The following is a 19,806-nucleotide window of genomic DNA, read 5'->3' on the forward strand; positions in this document are numbered from 1 at the left end:
CAGATTCCAAAAAAACGGGGAGACTATCTCCCACTTTGTAACAGATCTGCGCTTGCTAGCGCAAGGTTGCAACTATGCTCATTTAACAGACTCAATCATCAGAGATCAATTAATCTATGGTCTTGCCGACAGAAATCTAAAAGAATCATTAATGCTGCAAAATGACTTAACACTGAAAACCACCATAGATAAATGCTTACTACAGGAGCAGAAAAAGCAGCAGTAATTGGAGCTGTTTGACAAACAAAACATGAAAAAAACTCACCACGAGGCAGATGTGAAAATGATGACCTCTCCTCACAGGCCCTCTCTTCGGGTCGCCGGCCTGTCTGCGCATGCGCGCCATCCCGAAAGACGCGACCCGGGAAGTACTCGGTACGCGCATGTGCACTTCTCGCAATACAGGCCCCAGACTGAAAGTCGCGCTGCGCATGCGTGAACGCAACATACGCATGATGAAACGGACGTCATTACGTGTCATCGCTGTGGCTCCGCCCATTTAAAAGGGAAATGTCCTGCACAAGAAAAAAGGTGCAAAAAACGCTCCAAAATGAACCATTACGCCTCCCAATGTCAGTCCACAGCCAAATATTACTCCACAGTGCAAAGGCATGGAGACTTTAAAGTACGCACAGTTAATGTAATGGACACTCCGGCACCCGAAGAAAATTTCTCCGACCATGAAGAATTCCACTCCTGGGAAAACACGTACGGCATTGGAATCATAAACGCCACAGCGGAACCACAGGTGCTGACAACAAAGCCTCGACACGTGCATGCCATCGACTCCACAAGCGAATGGAGTGCTACGGTGCAAGTCAATGACTTCTCCATCACGTTCAAGCTGGACACAGGAGCGTCCGCAAACTTGATGACGAGCAAAGATCTCGCATCTGTCCCAGGGACGCACGAGATGTTACCTGCTGCATGCAAGTTAACTGATTACAATGGAAACCAGATCACCTCAAAGGGATCCTGCCACCTACAAGTTGCCAACAAGACAGTCACAACAGAACTACGATTTGAAATTGTAGACGACAAAAGAACCTCTCTGCCAGGTGCTCAAGCCTGCAAAGATTTGTGGCTAATTCAAACGATCTTCATGCACGCGGCTGACTCATCACGCATGGCCGATGACATACAGCTGCTACTCAGCGAGTACCCCTACGTCTTCTCTGGCATGGGTACATTACCCTATAAATACAAAATCCTGCTCAAAAAGGATGCCATACCGTTCGTTCATGCCCCACGGAGGGTGCCGGCTCCATTGCGGAACAAGCTGAAAGCTGAACTTCAACGTCTCCAATCTCAAGACATCATCTCACGAGTCACACAGCCGACTGACTGGGTCAACTCGCTGGTGTGTGTTAAGAAGCCGTCTGGTGAACTCAGGATCTGTTTAGATCTCAAGGATTTGATAACGGGTGAAATGGCACAAGCTTGCATATTTACCAAACTTGATGCCTCACAGGGCTTCCGGCAAATGCAGCTCAATGAGTCCAGCCGCCTGCTGTGCACCTTCAACACGCCGTTTGGAAGGTACTGTTATAATCGGATGCCCTTCGGCATTATATCTGCATCCGAAATATTTCACAGAATAATGGAGCAGATGATAGAAGGCATTGAAGGCGTCCGTGTCTAGGTGGATGACATCATAATATGGTCAACGACAGAGGAAGACCACATTGTGAGTTTGAAGCAAGTCTTCCAAAGGATCCACCACTTTGGACTGAAGCTCAACCGGGCCAAGTGCACCTTTGCATGGTCCTCTCTAACCTTCCTGGGTAACACAATATCAGAGCACGGGGTGAAGCCGGACGCTGAGAAGATTGTCGCAATTCAGAGCATGCAGAGACCACATGACAAGAAAGCGGCGCTAGGGTTCCTGGGATTCATCGACTTCCTCGGCAAATTCATATCAAACATGGCAGCACGGACGACGGCGTTAAGGAAAGTGATAAGGAAGGACACGGAGTTTGCCTGGACCCAACATCACCAAGATGAATGGGATGATCCGAGACACCAATTGATTGCAGCTCCAACGCTCTCATTTTTTGACCTGGCAAAACCTACAAAGATCTCCACCGACGCCAGTCAACATGGAATTGGTGCGGTGCTACTGCAACAGAATGACCAGTCGGACTGGGTCCCAGTGGCTGACGCTTCACGAGCGATGACCGCCACAGAGTGCAGGTACGCACAGATAGAGGAGTGCTTAAGGCTGATCACAGGCGTGACCAAATTCCACCACTATATATACGGTCTCCCCACGTTTCTCGTGGAAACTGATCATAGGCCGCTGGTAAACATGATCAACAAAGATCTAAATGATATGACACCACGCCTACAACGCATGATGATGAAGTTGAGGAGGTACGACTTCACGCTGGTTTACACCCCTGGCAAGGACCTTGTAATAGCTGACACATTATCACGAGCCATGGACGCTGACAACCCGCCACTGGCTTCCATCAATGATGTGGAAGCTCATGCACAGCAACGGACAAGAGGCTGCAGCAAATTCGTCAGACGACACAGGAGGATGCCACCCTCCTTCAAGTCATGCAGAACGTTCAGCATGGCTGGCCAAAAGGGCTCTGCCCACAGTTCCAAAACGTCAGGACTGAACTGGCCATGGTGGATGGCATAATACTGCGGAATGACAGAATCGTCATCCCACTGGCGCTCCGGGCGGACATGCTCCGCAGGATTCACGAGGGGCACCTTGGTGCCAAAAAGTGCAAAAGGAGAGCACGACAATCCGTTTACTGGCCAGGGATAAACGAGGACATAACGAACATGGTGCTCACCTGTGACACGTGTCAAAGACATCGACCGGCACAATGTAAGGAGCCACTGCAGCAGAATGAGATGGCCACGTCACCGTGGGACAAAGTTGGCATTGACTTGTTCAATGCCATGGGCCACAACTATGTTCTGCTCATCGACTACTACTCCAACTTTCTGGAAGTACTGAAACTCCAGGATCTCACAGCGGCATCAGTCATCAAGACCTGCAAAGAAACCTTCTCCAGCCATGGCATCCCACGGACGGTCATGTCCGACAATTGTCCTTGCTTTGCCAGCTGGGAATGGATGGACATCGCCAAGCACTACAACTTCAAGCATGTGACGTCGAGTCCACACTTTCCGCAATCGAATGGCAGGGTGGAGAAAGGTGTCCACATTATCAAAATCAGCAAGGCTGCGGATTCAAAGTCCGACATACACTTGGCCCTCTTGTCATACCGTTCCGATCAGACGTGCACCCAACCGTCTGAACTTATGAACATGGACTGACAATATCATTGCTCTGCCTTGTCTTTGTATATAAACCTAACTGTGTTTGAATTTGTGTTTAGTTACAGCTCTGCAACTAAGAAAACAAAAAGGGAAAAAGGGGGATGTAGTGATCCTCGCCTGAGTGTGTACAGAAGGGTACAGAAGGGGAAATGGAAGTACCACTAGGGGGCAGCACGGGGACATATAAGAATGACGCCGAAGGCCCGCCCTCGCTCACTTTGGCTGGAGAGACGGTGGAGCAGGACAGGGACGGAAGTTGAGCTCAGGGCTGCGAGTGTGGTCAGGCCTAGTTGCAGAGCATAGAAAAGCAGTATCTTTACAAGTGCTATTCTGTAAGTAAAAGCTAACAGTCATTTATTGTGGAGCACAATAAACCATCCTTCAACTGCTGAACGACTTCTAGCATTCATTTAAGAAACATAACAGGGATGCCCAGCGTATAGAGGAGTTCTGGAAGGGTGTAGCAAGGACGCTATCAAAGGTGGTGAACTCCAGGGTTAAGCCATGTTGGGGGCTTGCAATATTTGGCGAGCCGTGAGTGCAGGAGGTGAAAGAGCCCGGTATTCTGGCCTTTGCGTCCCTGGTAGCTCGGCGAAGGATTCTGCTTCAGTGGAAGAATGCGAGACCCCAAGCGAAGAATCCTGGATTAATGACATGGCAGGGTTTATTAAATTGGAGAAGATGAGATTTTGCAGGGGTTCTTCATGCGGTGGCAATCGTTCCTAGACTTCCTGGAGGAGCGTTAGGGGATGGTCAGTAGCAGCAGCAACCCAGGGGGTGGGTGATTTGTCTATGTTTCATTGGGGATCTATTATTGTTTATTGGTTATTGTTCATTGTACATTGCATTGTTTAGTTGTTTTATTTTCGCTGTTTTCATTGCTGTTCAAGGGGGGGGGGGGAGGGTTTGTTTTTTCTTCTGTTTCTATTTTTCTTTTGTTATTTATGATGTAAAAATATTTACAAAACAAAAAAATTCATTGGTCAAGACGCTAACCAAAGTCTCAATTGACCATGGAGGGGCCAACGACACATCAGAAGCCTCTGCCGTATTCTCCCCTACTGAAGCTCGAAGAACTTCTGAGTCTGATGACATTGCTTACCCGACTTCTTTCTTGTGTTATATTTACCAGAAATTACAAGGGGATCTTATTCCATCTAACTGCACCAATTTCCTCCAAAGAAATTGCCCATAAACTGGGCAAAAAGGGCCAAAAACAAGTACCCTGGCAGGAGCCACCACGTGTGTGAATACTCACCACATAGCCGCCACTGGAAGTCCTCCAGTAATTGGACATCTAACCCTGACCCGAGGTACCCCTCTCATCCTCCATGTCTCAACCAACGTCCTCCTGGCCTCTAACATTCTCCCCCACCCATTGAGGTCACCAGTCTTCACCCCATCCCAACAAGCCTCTGATAGTCTTCTTCAATCCTCTCCCCCCACCTGAGGTCTTCCAGCCTACACAGTTTGACAGAAGAAGCTTTTCTAGTTGGAAAAAAATATTTAAGATGATTTAATGTTAAAGAGAAGTTACACTTATGTGGTGGGAGCGTATGCTATCAGTCTTGGCTCAACAGTGGCATTTAAAGCTTTCAATCAGAAGGTTATGGGTTGTAGCTCCACTCTTAAGGCTTGTATACATAATCTGCTTTCATGCAGCCCTGCGGTAACGTTGGATTTGAAGAACCATCTTTCAAATGTGATGTTAAACAATGGGCCAGTCTGTCCTCATAGTTACTTTTTCCTGTTCTGTTGGCTAACATATATTGCTCAACTAAAACTACCAGAAAAAACAGTATCTGGTAACTTATCCCAATGATGTGTAAATATTAGTTACTGTGTTCCTCTGTTAGAAGAGTAACTACAATACAAAAATACTACATTGAGTGTAAAGCAATTTGGAATGTTCTGAAGCCATGGCAGATACTTCATAAATACTAATTCTTTCTTTCATCTTTAAATTATTCTGGCAAATGGGAACAAAAAAGAATACTAAATAACTGCCAGTTCTAAGAATGAAAACCTGCAAAAGTACTTTTTCGTACAAGTGTTCAGTGAACTGGATAGAATTAAAATCTATTGGCAGTGTTATTATGACTTAAAAAAACACAATTTGACACCTATTAGGAGCAATATAATTTTATTTGTCATTTATTCTAATGATAAAATTACTGGATCTGTTCATTCTGTGGGCCTAGCACCGCACTATTGTCATTACTTAGGGGATGTAATGATCTGGATTCAGCTGTTAAAGTGTAATTTATCTGGAACTTCCATTTCCCTCCTACCAAAGTGGCATCTCAGCAAAATGTCAGAGTAACTGGAACAGCATCCACGCTATGCACAGAATGATAGACATTTACAGCACATGTGAAGGTTATTTGGTCCATTGCATCTGTTCCAACTCTATTAAATGGCAAGCAATCCAGCATTGACAGCCTGTTGGGGAAAAAAAAGAGTTCCAGGTTTTCGCTACACTTTATGCTTCCTGATTACCTTACCAAATAGCCTACGTCAAAATTTTTGTTTTTGATGTTTATTAAGGTTTGACATTTTAGAAAATTGTGCAACGAAATTACAAAATAATATATTGCCATAATCAAGGGAAAGATGGCTCAATATACACAAGTACAGAGAGGAACAAGAGAACATCATCACAATTGGCTCGATCCAGTCATTATATAACTAGATACCTATACAGCCCACCAAGAGTTAAAGTAAGAAACAGGATGAGGCCGTGACAACATGGTAAAATGGTACAGCCCCTCCCACGCCGCGTCAGTTCGCAATTACCAGGTTAATCTTTCATGCTGTGTTAGGGTGCACACCAACATACTACATCTATCTCAACTCTAGCAGCACCAAATGCACTAACGAACCACCACAGCCTTCTTTCCTTGGATACCAGACCCATCTGCACCCATGCAGGAGCCAAACAGGGATTCCTCATACCAACCCTTACAAAAACAAAGAAAATATGTGAACCCCCCCCTCCAGTTCTAAGGGGAGTTACATATATATAAACAACATAATTTCAATCTCAGACCCAGTGCAGAACCAACATGATTACATAGAATTGTGCTCAATCTTACCAAGGACTGAACTACCCTTACTAACCCTAAACCATCCATCCTTCACCCCACTCTGGCTCCACTCATCATCTTTATAAACGAGATAAGGGTAATAAAAAAAGCACTTCCCTCCCACTACCACTAACAACAAGTATTGTAAGACATTATAACAAAAAGGAGTAAAACTGTACTCAAACCATTCTGCACATAATCGACTCAATATGATTTTTCTAGAACGGGAAATCAATGACGCTCACATCTTGTATGTCTTTGCAGGAAAAAAGACAATAAATAAATTAACAACATAAATAATCACAACATAATTACAAGGGAGTAACGAATTGCAGGATAATGACACCATTCATGTTGCTCAAGAAGGCAGAGGTCAAGACAGGATCAACACTCTTCACAATCTCTCACAGATTCCAACGATCAAGGCAGGAATCACCATCACTTCCATCATGCCGTTGTTCCAATGCCGAGGCCATCCACAGCGCAAGCCCTGGCCGGCGGGAATGACTCGACTCGCTCGACCACCTCCAACCCCTTACCATGAGCATCAAGAACAAGATGAAATAGGACCAATCATCGAGAGGCCTTGAAGACCGGATACGTTGTGCTCTATCAAATCTGACCAGGAAAAGTGCTTTATCGAGTGCAAGAGCTCTCACATGACCTCCACCGTTCCCCCAAAGGTACCTTGCAATTCTTCAGATGAACCATAATGACCTGGAGATCTTCAACCAGAACAGCACTTTCGATGGCGGCCATCATTCGGATGCACACAGCAGCACTGAAGCAAGAGCCCTCTCATCAGCAACTGCTCCACAGCAAGTTGGGCCCCACCCTAGGCCACTCGAACCACCACAAACAAAAGAGGACTTTTCAGATTTACCTCGTCTCTTCTTCACAAGACACCAATCAGGATCCTCCAGGGACATAGCACAAACATGAAACCCAAGAAAAAGCAAATATGAAATGTGCACCAGGATAAAATTAGGGATTAAAAGATGAGTGGAGCCAGAGTTTGTGAAAACACTATCGCCCACCCCCTGCTGACATCATCCCGCCTCTAATTTTAACATGATGCCCTCTTATTCTGAACTTTTCCACCAGATGAAATGTTTTTTTCTTTGTCTACTCTATCAAATACATTTAAAACACCCCTGGATTAGATTACCCCTCAACCTTTAGAACTCTAAAACTACAGAAGCCAATTTTATGCAACCTACATGCATTATTTATCCCTTGCAACCCTTGTATTTTCTGGTGAATCCGCACTGTAGCCCTCGTCATCTACCTTTTCTGCGTTTGGTGCCCAAACCAGGGCACAACGTTCTATGTGGGATCTGAAGAAGGCCCTGAAAAACTGTTCAAAACCCAACAGTTGATAAGCAAATCTTTTATAGCGAGGTCTTACTTTATGACGATTTCACAAGTACTGCGTATGTCAGGAGGACATTTTTTCAGTCAGAATGACTAGGCAAATCATTTGGCCCAACAGGGATTTTCCTGCTGTCCCTTCGTAACTTTCACAGAAAACTATCAGAAAAACAGTGAAAAGATCTACAAATATTTGTTTCATCGGAATTTCCACAGTTCCTAATGAAGTAACAGGTGACGACTAGGGGAAAACTAGCGGGTGAAAGCTCCACTAGCGGAATTCTCCATTCCCCCAGCAGCACATCCCCACCCACAGGCTTCCCAGTGGCACGTGTATGCCTACAATGGGAAATCCGATTGGCCAACGGGAAACATGCAGCTAGGGAGGCGGAGAATTCACCCGTAGATCTTTATTTCAGTTAGACAGTACAGCCCATGAAAAATGTTGGTAACAATGGAGAACAATTTTTGGGGGTGAAAGGGGCAGTAAATAATAGTCTGTTCTTGTGCATTTTTACAAATATCGCTAATTTAATTATGTTATGCATTGCTAAGAATCAGAAATTAGGTATAGTTGTTTTAATGGGTTTAATTTAATTTTTCAGTGCCTAGAAGGTTCATGCAAGACAAAGGTGGAAAACCTGGAGGAAAACTATGTGGGCTTTCAAACTTTTCAGGTGGGTGAAGACTCTGGGTCTTTTCACTGGGCCGTATGTTCCCTAACATAGAACAGTACAGCACAGAACAGGCCCTTCGGCCCTCGATGTTGTGCCGAGCAATGATCACCCTACCCAAACCCACGCATCCACCCTATACCCATTACCCAACTACTCCCCCCCCCCCCCCCCCCCAACCTTACTTTTAGGACACTACGGGCAATTTAGCATGGCCAATCCACCTAACCCGCACATCTTTGGACTGTGGGAGGAAACCGGAGCACCTGGAGGAAACCCACGCACACACGGGGAGGACGTGCAGACTCCGCACAGACAGTGACCCAGCCGGGAACCGAACCTGGGACCCTGGAGCTGTGAAGCATTTATGCTAACCACCATCCTGCCGTGCTGCCCTAACGTTCCAGGTGACTATCCTGATGGGGGAGGTTTTGTCTCTCCCACTCCCTCCTGCGGGATCAACCATACTTACCTGGTGGACGCGCTCTTGCACTCCGGTGTTTCCCTTTGTTAGGTGGTGGTCCAAGATGGCCACAGTCACCGTTCTCACCATGAGGCTGGGCCCCTGCACTCCGGGGTTTCCTTTTGTTTAGGGACTCTCCAAAGTGGTTGCTTGTGGTGCCATTCTGTTCCAAGTCGCCACGTGTGGCCTGCTACAGCCAGCCTAATGCCCTTGCTATCTTTGTTCCTCTGTTCCCATTATGGTATTTTCTGCACACGCCTCCCCCGCTCCCTTCCTGTTTCTTCTCCTAGTCGTTCCCCTGTTGCTGATGTCTGCCCCCCTGTCCGCCCTTGCCAGGCGCTCACTTCCTTGCGGGAGATGCACCGCGGCCGCTCTTTTCTTCACGCTTCCCGGTGCTAGCTTCCCTGCTAGTGTGGTGGCCCTACTCCCGGGGTTGGTTGTGTGACCTCCTGTCACCCATTCTTGGAGCTCCCGACCTGCCGTTCCCCTTGCCCTTTCCTGCGCTCTGCTATCCTCGCTCTTTCCTTCTTCTATTTCACCTTTTGTCTTCAGAACGAGATAGTTTAGTCCCGCTCAAAGTGTTCGTCAAGTTGGTTAACAGTTAGTAAATAAGCAAATAAAGTCTCTTCAGGTGATCTCTTCACTGCTGTCCCTGCCGCTGGTTCTCGATCCCATACTCCAGGGCAAACTTGTCCGCTTCCACAGTGACCATGAAAAAGTGCTCCCTCCTTGGAATGTTACCCAGAGTTTGGCTGGGTACAGCATCTCAATTTGTACGTTGCACTTGTACAGGTAGCCTTCGCCCTGTTGAATTCTGCCTGACGCTTGGCCAGGTCAACCCCAATGTCCTGGTATATCCTGATCCAGTGACCTTCCTAATTACAGTTCTTTATCTACGTCGCCCAGTGCAGGATTCTTTCCAGGTCTTGCTACCGGTGCATTTAAAAAAAAACATTTTATTAGGGTATTTGTAGTTTTTATAACGATAACAGCAACATAAACATGGTTCCTAAAATATTTACATCCCTATTTTGTTCTTCGCACCCCTAACAATCAAACAAAAGCCTACCCCCCCCCCCCCCCCCCCCCCCCCCCAACCTCTAGATTTCTGCCTCTGTTGACATTTTAATTTTCTCCAAGAAAGTTTGCAAATGGCTGCCACCTCCGGACAAACCCTAACATTGACCCTCTTAGGGCGAACTTAATTTTCTCGAGACTGAGAAACCCAGCTATGTCACTAACCCAGTTCACTGCACTTGGGGGCTTCGGGTCCCTCCACATTAACAGAATCCACCTCCGGGCTACCAGGGAGGCAACGGCCAAATCGTCAGCCTCTTCCGCCCCCTGGACTCCCGGCTCTTCCGACACTCCAAAGATTGCCACCTCTGGACTCGGCACCACCCCTGTTTTAAGTACCGTGGACATAGCCTTTTCAAAACCCTGCCAACAGCTTCTAAGCTTCGGGCATGCCAAAAACATGTGGACATGATTTGCTGGACCTCCCGCGCACCTCACATACCTGTTCTCTACCCCAAAAAACTTGCTCATCTGGGCCACCGTCATGTGTGCCCGGTGGACTAACTTAAATTGTATCAGGCTAAGCCAGGCACATGATGAGGATGTGTGAACCCGGTTTAAGGCATCTGCCCACAGACCCGCCTCTATCTCTCCCCCTAACTTCCCACTTGCCCTTTAGTTCCTCTATCTGAGTTTCCTCCGACTCCATAAGTTCTTTGTAGATATCTGATACCTTCTCCTCTCCCACCCATGTTCTGGAAACTACAGTGTCCTGTATCCCCCGTGGTGGCAGGAGCGGGAAGGTTGGAACCTGCCTTTTCAGAAAATCCCGTACCTGCAGATATCTGAACCTATTCCCTGCTGGCAGTTCAAATTTCTTCTCCAAATCCTTCAAGATAGGGAAGCTCCCATCTATAAATAGATCTCCCATCCTCTCAATTCCTATTCTCTGCCATCTCCGAAGCCCTCCATCCAGTCTTCCCGGCACAAACCGATGGTTGTTGTAAATCGGGGCCCAGACCAATGTTTCCTCCGCTCTCCTATATTTCCTTCACTGTCCCCAAACTCTTGGAGCCGCCACTACCACCGGGCTTATGGAGTAGCGGGCCGCCGTGAATGGCAGAGGTGCATTATCAGTACCCCCAAACGTGTTCTTACACGATGCGACCACTACTCGCTCCAACACTGACCCCACCCCCTTCCCAACTACCCACTTCCTAACCATGGCTATGTTAGCTGCCCAGTAGTAGTTACAAAAGTTTGGCAACGCCAACCACCCCCCTGACTACGCTCCAACAACACTTTCTTGGTACCGGTGGATTTTAGTGATTATCGCCTCGGCTGTTCCCCATCTCTGGGCGAAGCGACCGGTGGGCGCTGTCTATTTCTGGTGGGTTGGGGAAGCTATCCCTTCCCACCAAATTGCCCAGCATTTGGGCCATGTAGTCCGTGAGGTATCTACCTTGGATCTCCTCCAGCAGGCCCACAATCCACAGGTTTTGGCACCCAATCGGTTTTCCTGGTCACTCCCTTCAGACTCCCCTACATTGTGACTAACCTTGATACATCTTTTTCTAGGGTGGCAATCTGGTCGTCCTGGTCTGTTGCGGCCTTCTTCAGCTCTTTTATGGTGCTTTTATGAACTTCCAGCTGCCTCTCTGCCTTGTCAAGCTCCACCGTGGTTTCCACGACTGCCCCCCTGTAGGCAGCTTGGATGTCGGTTTTCATCTCTTCTGTGTTCTCTCAGTTTTCGAGAGAAATATCCCCCACCTATCTGGTATGCAGGTGCCTCCTTGTGCGGCGGGTTGTTCATTCTCGTTCTGGCGAGGCCCGAATTTTACCGCCTTGTGCGTCTGCCGGCTCAGCCATTTGCTTCTACTAGTTTTTTCTACTAGTTTCTACACAGCCTTTGGAGTGGCTGTTGTTTGGCGTTGCTGTTGGTTGAGGTGTGAGGATTTTTTCCCTTCGTATTAGCAAGCTATTCCGGCTGAAAGAGCCTATTTTCAGGTTCGTGGGAGGAGAGCCACCTGATGTGCGACTTCTCAGTACGTCCTTGTCACCAGAAATCCCCCAGCCACCAGACATAACTCATCAACATGTTCACTTTGGACACTCCTGGGTGCGTGTTGTGAAGGACTTTTAAACCAATTTCCTGGCCCTTCGCTGGAACAATAACCCTTGCGACCCACAGGAGGATACCATCTTCTACGGTCAACTCTGAGAACTTAGAGAAAGCCTTCAACTCACCTGGTTGCCGTTGATGCTGACCACCGCACAGCACCAGATGCCGCACATTGGCAACGATGGAGCCCATTTGTGTCCAGTCATGAATAAATGATGCAGTGGTGGACAAGGAGTCCACAAAATTCAGGACAGCAGCCACCTTGTCTGCATAGGGGGGTTTGCAGACTTGATCTGAAGAGGAAGATGGCTGATCGTAACAAACAGAATGTCCTTTGACTGCTTGCAATGGGCAAAGTACCCAACCAGCTTGCACTTTAAAATTCAAAACATAATGTGCAACATTAAATGTGATTCCTCAATTGGATGTTTGCTCAACAATCTTAAGTGTGGACTTCCGGTGGCGGCGTTGCCCGAGTGAGCCGCACATTCAGCGGGCTCTCACTCCGGCGGTCATGTAGGGGCTGATTCCCCGCGATAGCGGCACCACGGACCTGAAGGAAGGCGGCAGCGAATGTGCTCAGGAGCGGGCTGCGGCACATGGAACAGCGGGAGTCCAGGAGGCAGAAGAAAAAAGAGAAAAAGGGACAGAGGCAAGGACCTGAAGAAAATTACCTGGTACCTAAGATGGCGGACACACGGACCCTGGACTCAGCAATCCAGCAGGCGCTGGATAACATGCTCCAGGTAATGAAGTCCAGTTTTGAAGCGCTGAAGCGGGACAGCTTGGACCCAATCTAGAAAGCGGTGGATCAGCTGAACCAGAGGCTGGATGCGCAAGATGTTAAAGTTAAGGAGCTGGGAGAGGCGGTGGAGGAGCAGGCGGATGCGCAGACGGTTGCGGCGCTAGAAGTTGACGGGCTGAATGAGCGGAAGAAAAGACTGCTGGACAGAGTGAAGGAGCTGGAGAATAGAGCCCGCAGGAACAACCTGAGGATGGTCGGCCTCCCGGAGGGGGCTGAGGGAGCTGATGCCGCAGCGTTTGTAGCAGACCTATTGATGCAGCTGATCGGGGCCTAAGCCTTTCCGCGACCGCCGGAGCTGGCAGAGTGCAGGCGAGGCAGGGGCGGCCGGGCGTACCCCCCCCCCCCGATGGTGATTAGGTTCCACAGGTTTGTGGACAAGGAGCGGGTGCTGCGGTGGGCAAAGAGCGCCAGGAGCAGCACGTGGAACAACAGTGTCCTCCGCATTTACCAGGACCTAAGCCAGGAGGTGGCTCGGCGGCGAGCAGCCTTTAAGAATGTCAAGGAGGTGCTGTTCAAGAAGCACGTGAAGTTTGGTCTGCTGTTCCCGGCTCGCCTATGGGTCATGCACCAGGGTCAACACCATTACTTCTCTGAACCTGAAGAAGCGATGGATTTTGCGAGGGATCAGGGGCTGGTCCCGAAAACAGGCCCCACGGACGCAAATTAGGGCCCGAGGACTACCGTGGGAAGGTACGCCGAATGGGCCTGGACTGCTGTTCAACGGTTTGCTGGGTCAAAGGTGCCAAGCGGAACATTTGGGACTCTTTCCTTTGTTCATGGACATTGGTTGAGGGGGGGGGGGGGGGGGTTTCTTATGTTTTTGTTTTTCCCTCTTTTTTCCTTTTTGGGCGGTTTGTACTTTTTGTGCAGCTCGCGGAGGACACTGGAGCCGGCACGGTAACGAAGGGGGGGCGGTCAGCAAGGGGGGCCAAGAATGTGGGTTGGGGTTTTTTTGTTTTGTTGATGTCCATGCCTTCCTGTGCCAGTGAGTTGGCTCCAGTGGGTTGGAGAGCGGGATGGGGCACTGGGGAGGAGGATGGGGCAACAATGGGAATGAGACAGGTAGGCGCCGGAGTATTGAGTCACCGGGCTAGCAGATTGGCTAGTCAAGGGAGTCAGGTGGGGGGGGACGCCAATATGCGACAACCATCGGTTTGCCCCCGGGAGTATGGATGGGGGGTTTAGAGTATGGCGGCGGGCGGGGGTGGGCAGGGTCGGCGATATGTTCCTGGAAGGGAGCTTTGCGAGTTTGAGGAGCTTGGAGGACAAATTTGGGCTGGTAAGGGTAAATGATTTTAGGTACCTACAGTTGCGGGATTTGTGCGTAGACAGGTCCCATCTTTCCCACGCCTCCCGCCAATGGGAATCCTAGACAGAATAGTCTCTAGGGGGGAAGAAGGGGAGGGTAGAGTCTCTGGTATTTATAAGGTGCTCATGAGGAAGGAAGGATCCCAGACTGAAGAACTGAAACTTAAATGGGAGGAGGAGCTAGGCGGGGAAATGGAGGACGGGCTGTCGGCAGAGGCCCTGAGTAGGGTAAATTCGACCGCGACATGTGCCAGGCTCAGGCTGATTCAATTTAAGGTCGTTCACCGGGCCCATATGATGGTGGCTCGGATGGGCAAATTCTTTGGGATAGAGGACAAATGCGCTAGGTGCGCGGGAGGACCAGCGAACCACGTTCACATGTTTTGGGCATGCCCTAAGCTGAGGGGGTACTGGGAGGGATTTGCGGCCGTCATGTCCCGGGTGCTAAAAACAAGGGTGGCGATGGGTCCAGGGGTGGCAATTTTTGGGGTTTCGGAAGACCCGGGAGTCCAGGGGGAGAAAGAGGCCGATGTTTTGGCCTTTGCTTTCCTGATAGCCCGGCGACGAATACTATTGGCGTGGAGGGACTCAAAGCCCCCGAAGACTGAGTTGTGGCTTGCGGACATGTCGTGTTTCCTGGGTATGGAAAAAATTAAGTTCGCCTTGAGGGGATCTGTACAGGGGTTCGCCCGGAGGTGGCAACCATTTATTGACTTCTTTGCGGGAGAGTGAGCGTCAGCAGGGGGTTTGGGGGGGGGGGGGGGGGGGGGGGAGAGAGAGAGAGAGAGGGGGGGGGGGTAGAGTAGAGTAGGAGGGATAAAATGGCGGGTAGTACCGGTGGGAGAGGGGCAGGCTTGTGCAGTATGTTACGATTGAAGTATTGAAAGCACATTTTTGCCTTTTTTGCTTTCTTTCTGTTGATGTCTGTAATTGTTTACAAAGCCAAAAACTACCTCAATAAAATTGTTTATTTAAAAAAAAATTTAAAACACAATCTTAAGTGTGGTAAGAATTAAATTGACAACAAATTTAAGATTACCCATCAGAATCGCAGTGTGGCTCTCTTGTGCATGATATAAGCTACATATATTTATACACAGGGCCCTGGACTTTGCAGAAAGCACACATATGCACATTGCCCTTTTTTCAACTTAGCAAAATAGGCAACAGCCATTCCCTGATTCATTCCCCAGGAGTAGTGGCTGATCAGAGTCAACCTGCTTGGATTGAATTGAAGCAAAGCTTGGCAGTTAACTGTCAGTAATCAGTTAATTGGTACATTTGCCATGACAACACCTCTACTAACAGAGTTCACTTGACAACCAATCAATATTCTCTCCTCAGGCAGTATAAATTGTTGTTCCCTTCACAATTTGCAAATTGTCCTGGTGAGTGCAAAACAAAAAGCTTTGACAATGTGTCTTTTTCAGGAATACTCAAGTTCTTTACTACCAAATGACTATTTGTACCCTGCTTTTCTTGATATATATTAATGACCTAGACTTACATGATTAGAATTATTGTGAAGTATGAGGAGCAGTGATAGACGTCAAGAAAACACAGAGAGGCTGGTGGAGTGGCCAGACAAGTTGTGGATGGAATTCAATGCAGGGAATTGTGAAATGATTAATTCGATAAAAAGAACAAGGGGCGACAATATAAACAAAGAATAAAGAAAATTACAGCACAGGAACAGGCCCTTCGGCCCTCCCAGCCTGCGCCAATCCAGATCCTTTATCTAAACCTGTCTCCTATTTTCCAAGGTCTACTTCCCTCTGTTGCCGCCCATTCATATACCTGTCTAGATGCCTCTTAAATAATGCTATCATGCCTGCCTCTACCACCTCCGCTGGTAAAGCGTTCCAGGCACCTCCTCTGTGTAAAAAACTTTCCACGCGCATCTCCCTTAAACTTTCCCCCTCTCAGCTTGAAATCGTGACCCCTTGTAACTGACACCCCTACTCTTGGAAAAAGCTTGTTGCTATCCACCCTGTCCATACCTCTCATAATTTTGGATACCTCAATCAGGTATAAGGATACAATTTGAAAGGGGTTGCAGAAGCAAAGGTGTCTGGGGGGTGTATATGTACATATACATATATATATATATATACACAAATCATTGAAGGTGGAAAGACAGGTCAAGGAAAAAAGGAATAAAGCACAAAGGATCCTGGGTTTTAAATAACGGCACAGAATATAAAACAAAGAAGGTTTTATGAAGGGCAAATCATCATAATTGACTAATTTGCTTGAGTTCTTTGAAGATGTAACAAGCAAAGTGGATAATGGGGATCCTGTAGATGTAGTATATCTGGACTTCTGGAAGGCGTTTGATAAGGTGCCGCACAGAAGGTTAATTCACAAGGTGAGATCATATGGGATTAGGGGTTATTTATTAGCTTGGATAGAAGACTGAATGACGGACAGGAGTCAGAGAGTAGGGATAAATGGGCCTTTTCCTGGAGGCCACGAGTGAGGTGCCACAGGGTTCGGTCCTTGGGCCCCAGCTATTTACAACCTATATTAACGACTTGGATACAGGGATAAAAGGATCTACAGCCAAATTTGCAGATGACACAAAAATAGGTGGGATAGTAAGTTGCAATGAGGAAATAAGAACCTTACAAATGGATATAGATAGGTTAGGAGAGTGGGCCAAAATGCGGCAGATGGAGTTTAACGTGGATACGTGCAAGGTCAGTCATGCATTTTGGTCAAAAAAATGGAAAGGCAACTTATTATCTAAATGGGGAGAGACATCGGGGTGCTCCGATGCAGAGGGATCTGGATGTCCTCGTGCACGATTCACAGAAAATGAGCATGCAGGTGCAGCAGATAATAAGGAAAGCAAATGAAATGTTGGCATTTATAGCAAAAGGAATTGAGTATAAAGGTAAGGAAGTGTTGTTGCAACTTTACAAGGCATTGGTAAGGTTGCACCTGGAGTACTGTGCACAGTCTTTGAGGAAAGATGTGGTGGCATTTGGGGCAGTTCAGAGGAGGTTCACTAGATTGATTCCAGAAATGAGGGGTTTGTCGTATGAGGAGAGATTGAACAGTTTTGGCCTATATCCTCTAGAGTTTAGAAGAATGAGAGGAGATCTAATTGAGGTACAAAAGATGCTAAAAGGTATGGAATGGTAGACATGGAGCTGATGCTTCCTCTTGTGGGGCATTTTAAAACGAGAGGTCATAATCTTAGATACAGAGGTAGCAAATCTCAAACAGATTTGAGGAAGAAACTACTTCTCCCAAAGGGTTGTGAAATTGTAGAATTCGCTACCCCAGAGTGCAGTGAATGCAGGGACAGTGAGTAAAAGTAAGGAGGAGTTCAAAGGATTTTTAATTGGTAATGGGCTGAAGGGTTATGGAGAATGGGCAGGACGGTGCAGTTGAGGCCAGGATGGGATCAGCCATGATCACATTGAGGGTGTTAGGCTCCAGAGGCTAAATTGCCTACTCCCCCTCCCAGGTCATGTGTTCTGGGGAGAAGATGCTCTGGCTGATTTTGTAATCCAGCTCTTGGCCAATAACATTGTAGGTAGCAGATAAGGAACATCTCAGCCATGACAGAATGGCAGAGCAGACTCAATGGGCCAAATGGCCTAATCCTGCTGCTATATATCATGGATTTACAATAAATCTGGTTTGGCCACAACTGGAGTATCACGTGTGATTCGGGGCACCGCACTTTCAGAAGGATGTGAAGGCATTAGAGAGGGTGCAAAAAAGAATCTCAAAAATGGTCCTCGGAATGAAGAGGCTCAGTTACATACATAGATTGCAGAAACTAGAGGGGCTCCTTAGAGATGAGAAAATTGAGGTCAAAATCACAAGGGATCTAGACAGAGTAGACTGAATGAAACTATACCCATCGGCAGGTAGGTAATCGGTAGACACTATTTCATGGTGATGGGCAAAAGCAGCAAAGGTAATGTGAGGAAATCTTTTTTTATGCAGCCGAGTGGTTAGGATCACGAATGCAACGGTTGAGAATGTGATGAGGCAGATTCAATCGAGGTATTCAAAAGAGAATTTGATAATTATCCTACAAAAAAAAACACAGGAGTAGAGGTTAAGATAGAAAGGGCAGCACAGTGGCACACTGCTATCTTACAGCACCAGGGACCTTGGGTAACTGTCTGTGTGGAGTCCTCTATATTTTAGTGTGTGTATTAAGCTCCTCCCACAGACCAATGATGTGCAGATTAGGTGAATTGGCTATGCTAAAGACTGTCCACCATCTACAAGGCACAAGTCAGGAGTGTAATGGAATACTCTCCACTTTCCTGGATGAGTGCATCTCCCACAACACTCAAAAAGCTCAACACCATCCATGACAAAGCAGCCCACTTGATTGCACCCCCTTCCCCAAACATTCAAACCCTCCACCATCGACAAACAGCAACAGCTGTGTGTACCATCTACAAGATGCACTGCAGTAACTCGCCAAGGTTCCTTAGCACCTTCCAAACCCACGACCGGTACCTTTTAGAAGGACTAGAGCAGCAGACGCCTGGGAACCCCACCACCTGGAGGTTCTCATCCAAGTCACCACCATGACTTGGAAAGAGATAGCCATTCCTTCACTGTTGCTGGAGTAAAATCCTGGGCCTCCCTCCCTTACAGCACTGTGCATGTACCTACAATCACAGGGACTGCAGCGGTTCAAGGCAGCTCACCTCCACCCTCTGAAGGGCAACCAGGGATGGGCACGAAATGCTGGACTAACTAACAACACCCACATACATAAATGATTTAAAAAATAATTGCCCCTTAGGATGAGGTTGCAGGAATAGGATGGAGGATTCGGCCTCGGTAGTGTGACCGGTGGTCTCGATTTGCCGAATGTCCTCCTTCTGCACTGTGGGGGTTCTATAAAACCTGATGAGAAAAATGATGCGAGAAAAAACATTTTCACACAACCAGTGGGGCGGCTCTGAAATCCACTGCCTGCAAGTGTGGTGGAGACAGGTTCAATGGAGACATTCAAGGGGGCATTAGATAATTACTTGAATAGAAACAACATGGAAGAGGACAGGGGAAAGGCTGGAGGATTTCAGCCATAATGCTCGTTTGGAGAACACGTGCAGATACAATGTGCTAAGTGGCCTCCTTTTACCGATTAACAATTCTGAGATTCATTGTGGTAGGGTCGTGGGACGAGATGAATTGCTTTCTTTTGAGAGGCCATGCGCACACGGCGGTGGAATGATATGAGCCATTCTCTGACTGGCTCCTCCATCCAATTAGTCTGAATGGGCTGAATGATGGTGCGCATTCGCGGACGCCTCGAGCACTCACCACATCTTCCGGCGCATCTCCTCCACCATGTCCTCGTAGAACTTGGACCGTTCGACGGTGTGGGGCTTCATGTGCAAGTTAGAAAAACGCGCGGTACTCTTCTTCCTCGACTTTATAGAGGTGTCAGAATATTGCGGGTCGTTCGCCATTCTCTATGTCGTGGTGACCAATTGCTTCCCCTACCCTCCTCCTCCTCCTCCTCCACCACCACCCGCCCCTTCGTCCTCTCAACGCCTTCCCAACCTTGCCGCCAGTTCGCTCCCTTTTCAAAAACCAACGGACCACCTGCCGCGCGCTAGCACAGAAAGGCGCGCGCGTTCGCTGACGTAATTCTCGAAAACGTCACCGCA

The 19,806-nt window shown here is 47.9% G+C and overlaps 1 protein-coding gene across 2 annotated transcripts in view; it reads right to left on the reverse strand.

Moving 5' to 3' along the window:
- Nucleotides 1–19,776, reverse strand: part of LOC119971461 (diacylglycerol O-acyltransferase 1-like) — a 423,136-nt gene extending 403,360 nt beyond the window's left edge. For both annotated transcript variants that reach the window (XM_038807022.1, XM_038807020.1), the window contains exon 1: nucleotides 19,457–19,776. In XM_038807022.1, coding sequence (XP_038662950.1) covers nucleotides 19,457–19,605 — 149 coding nt within the window. In that variant the 5' untranslated portion in view covers nucleotides 19,606–19,776. The remainder of the gene's footprint in view (nucleotides 1–19,456) is intronic.
- Between the last annotated feature and the right edge of the window lie 30 nt (nucleotides 19,777–19,806).

Source organism: Scyliorhinus canicula, chromosome 9 (genome assembly GCF_902713615.1).
Source record: "Scyliorhinus canicula chromosome 9, sScyCan1.1, whole genome shotgun sequence".
NCBI classification, from domain to species: domain Eukaryota; kingdom Metazoa; phylum Chordata; class Chondrichthyes; order Carcharhiniformes; family Scyliorhinidae; genus Scyliorhinus; species Scyliorhinus canicula.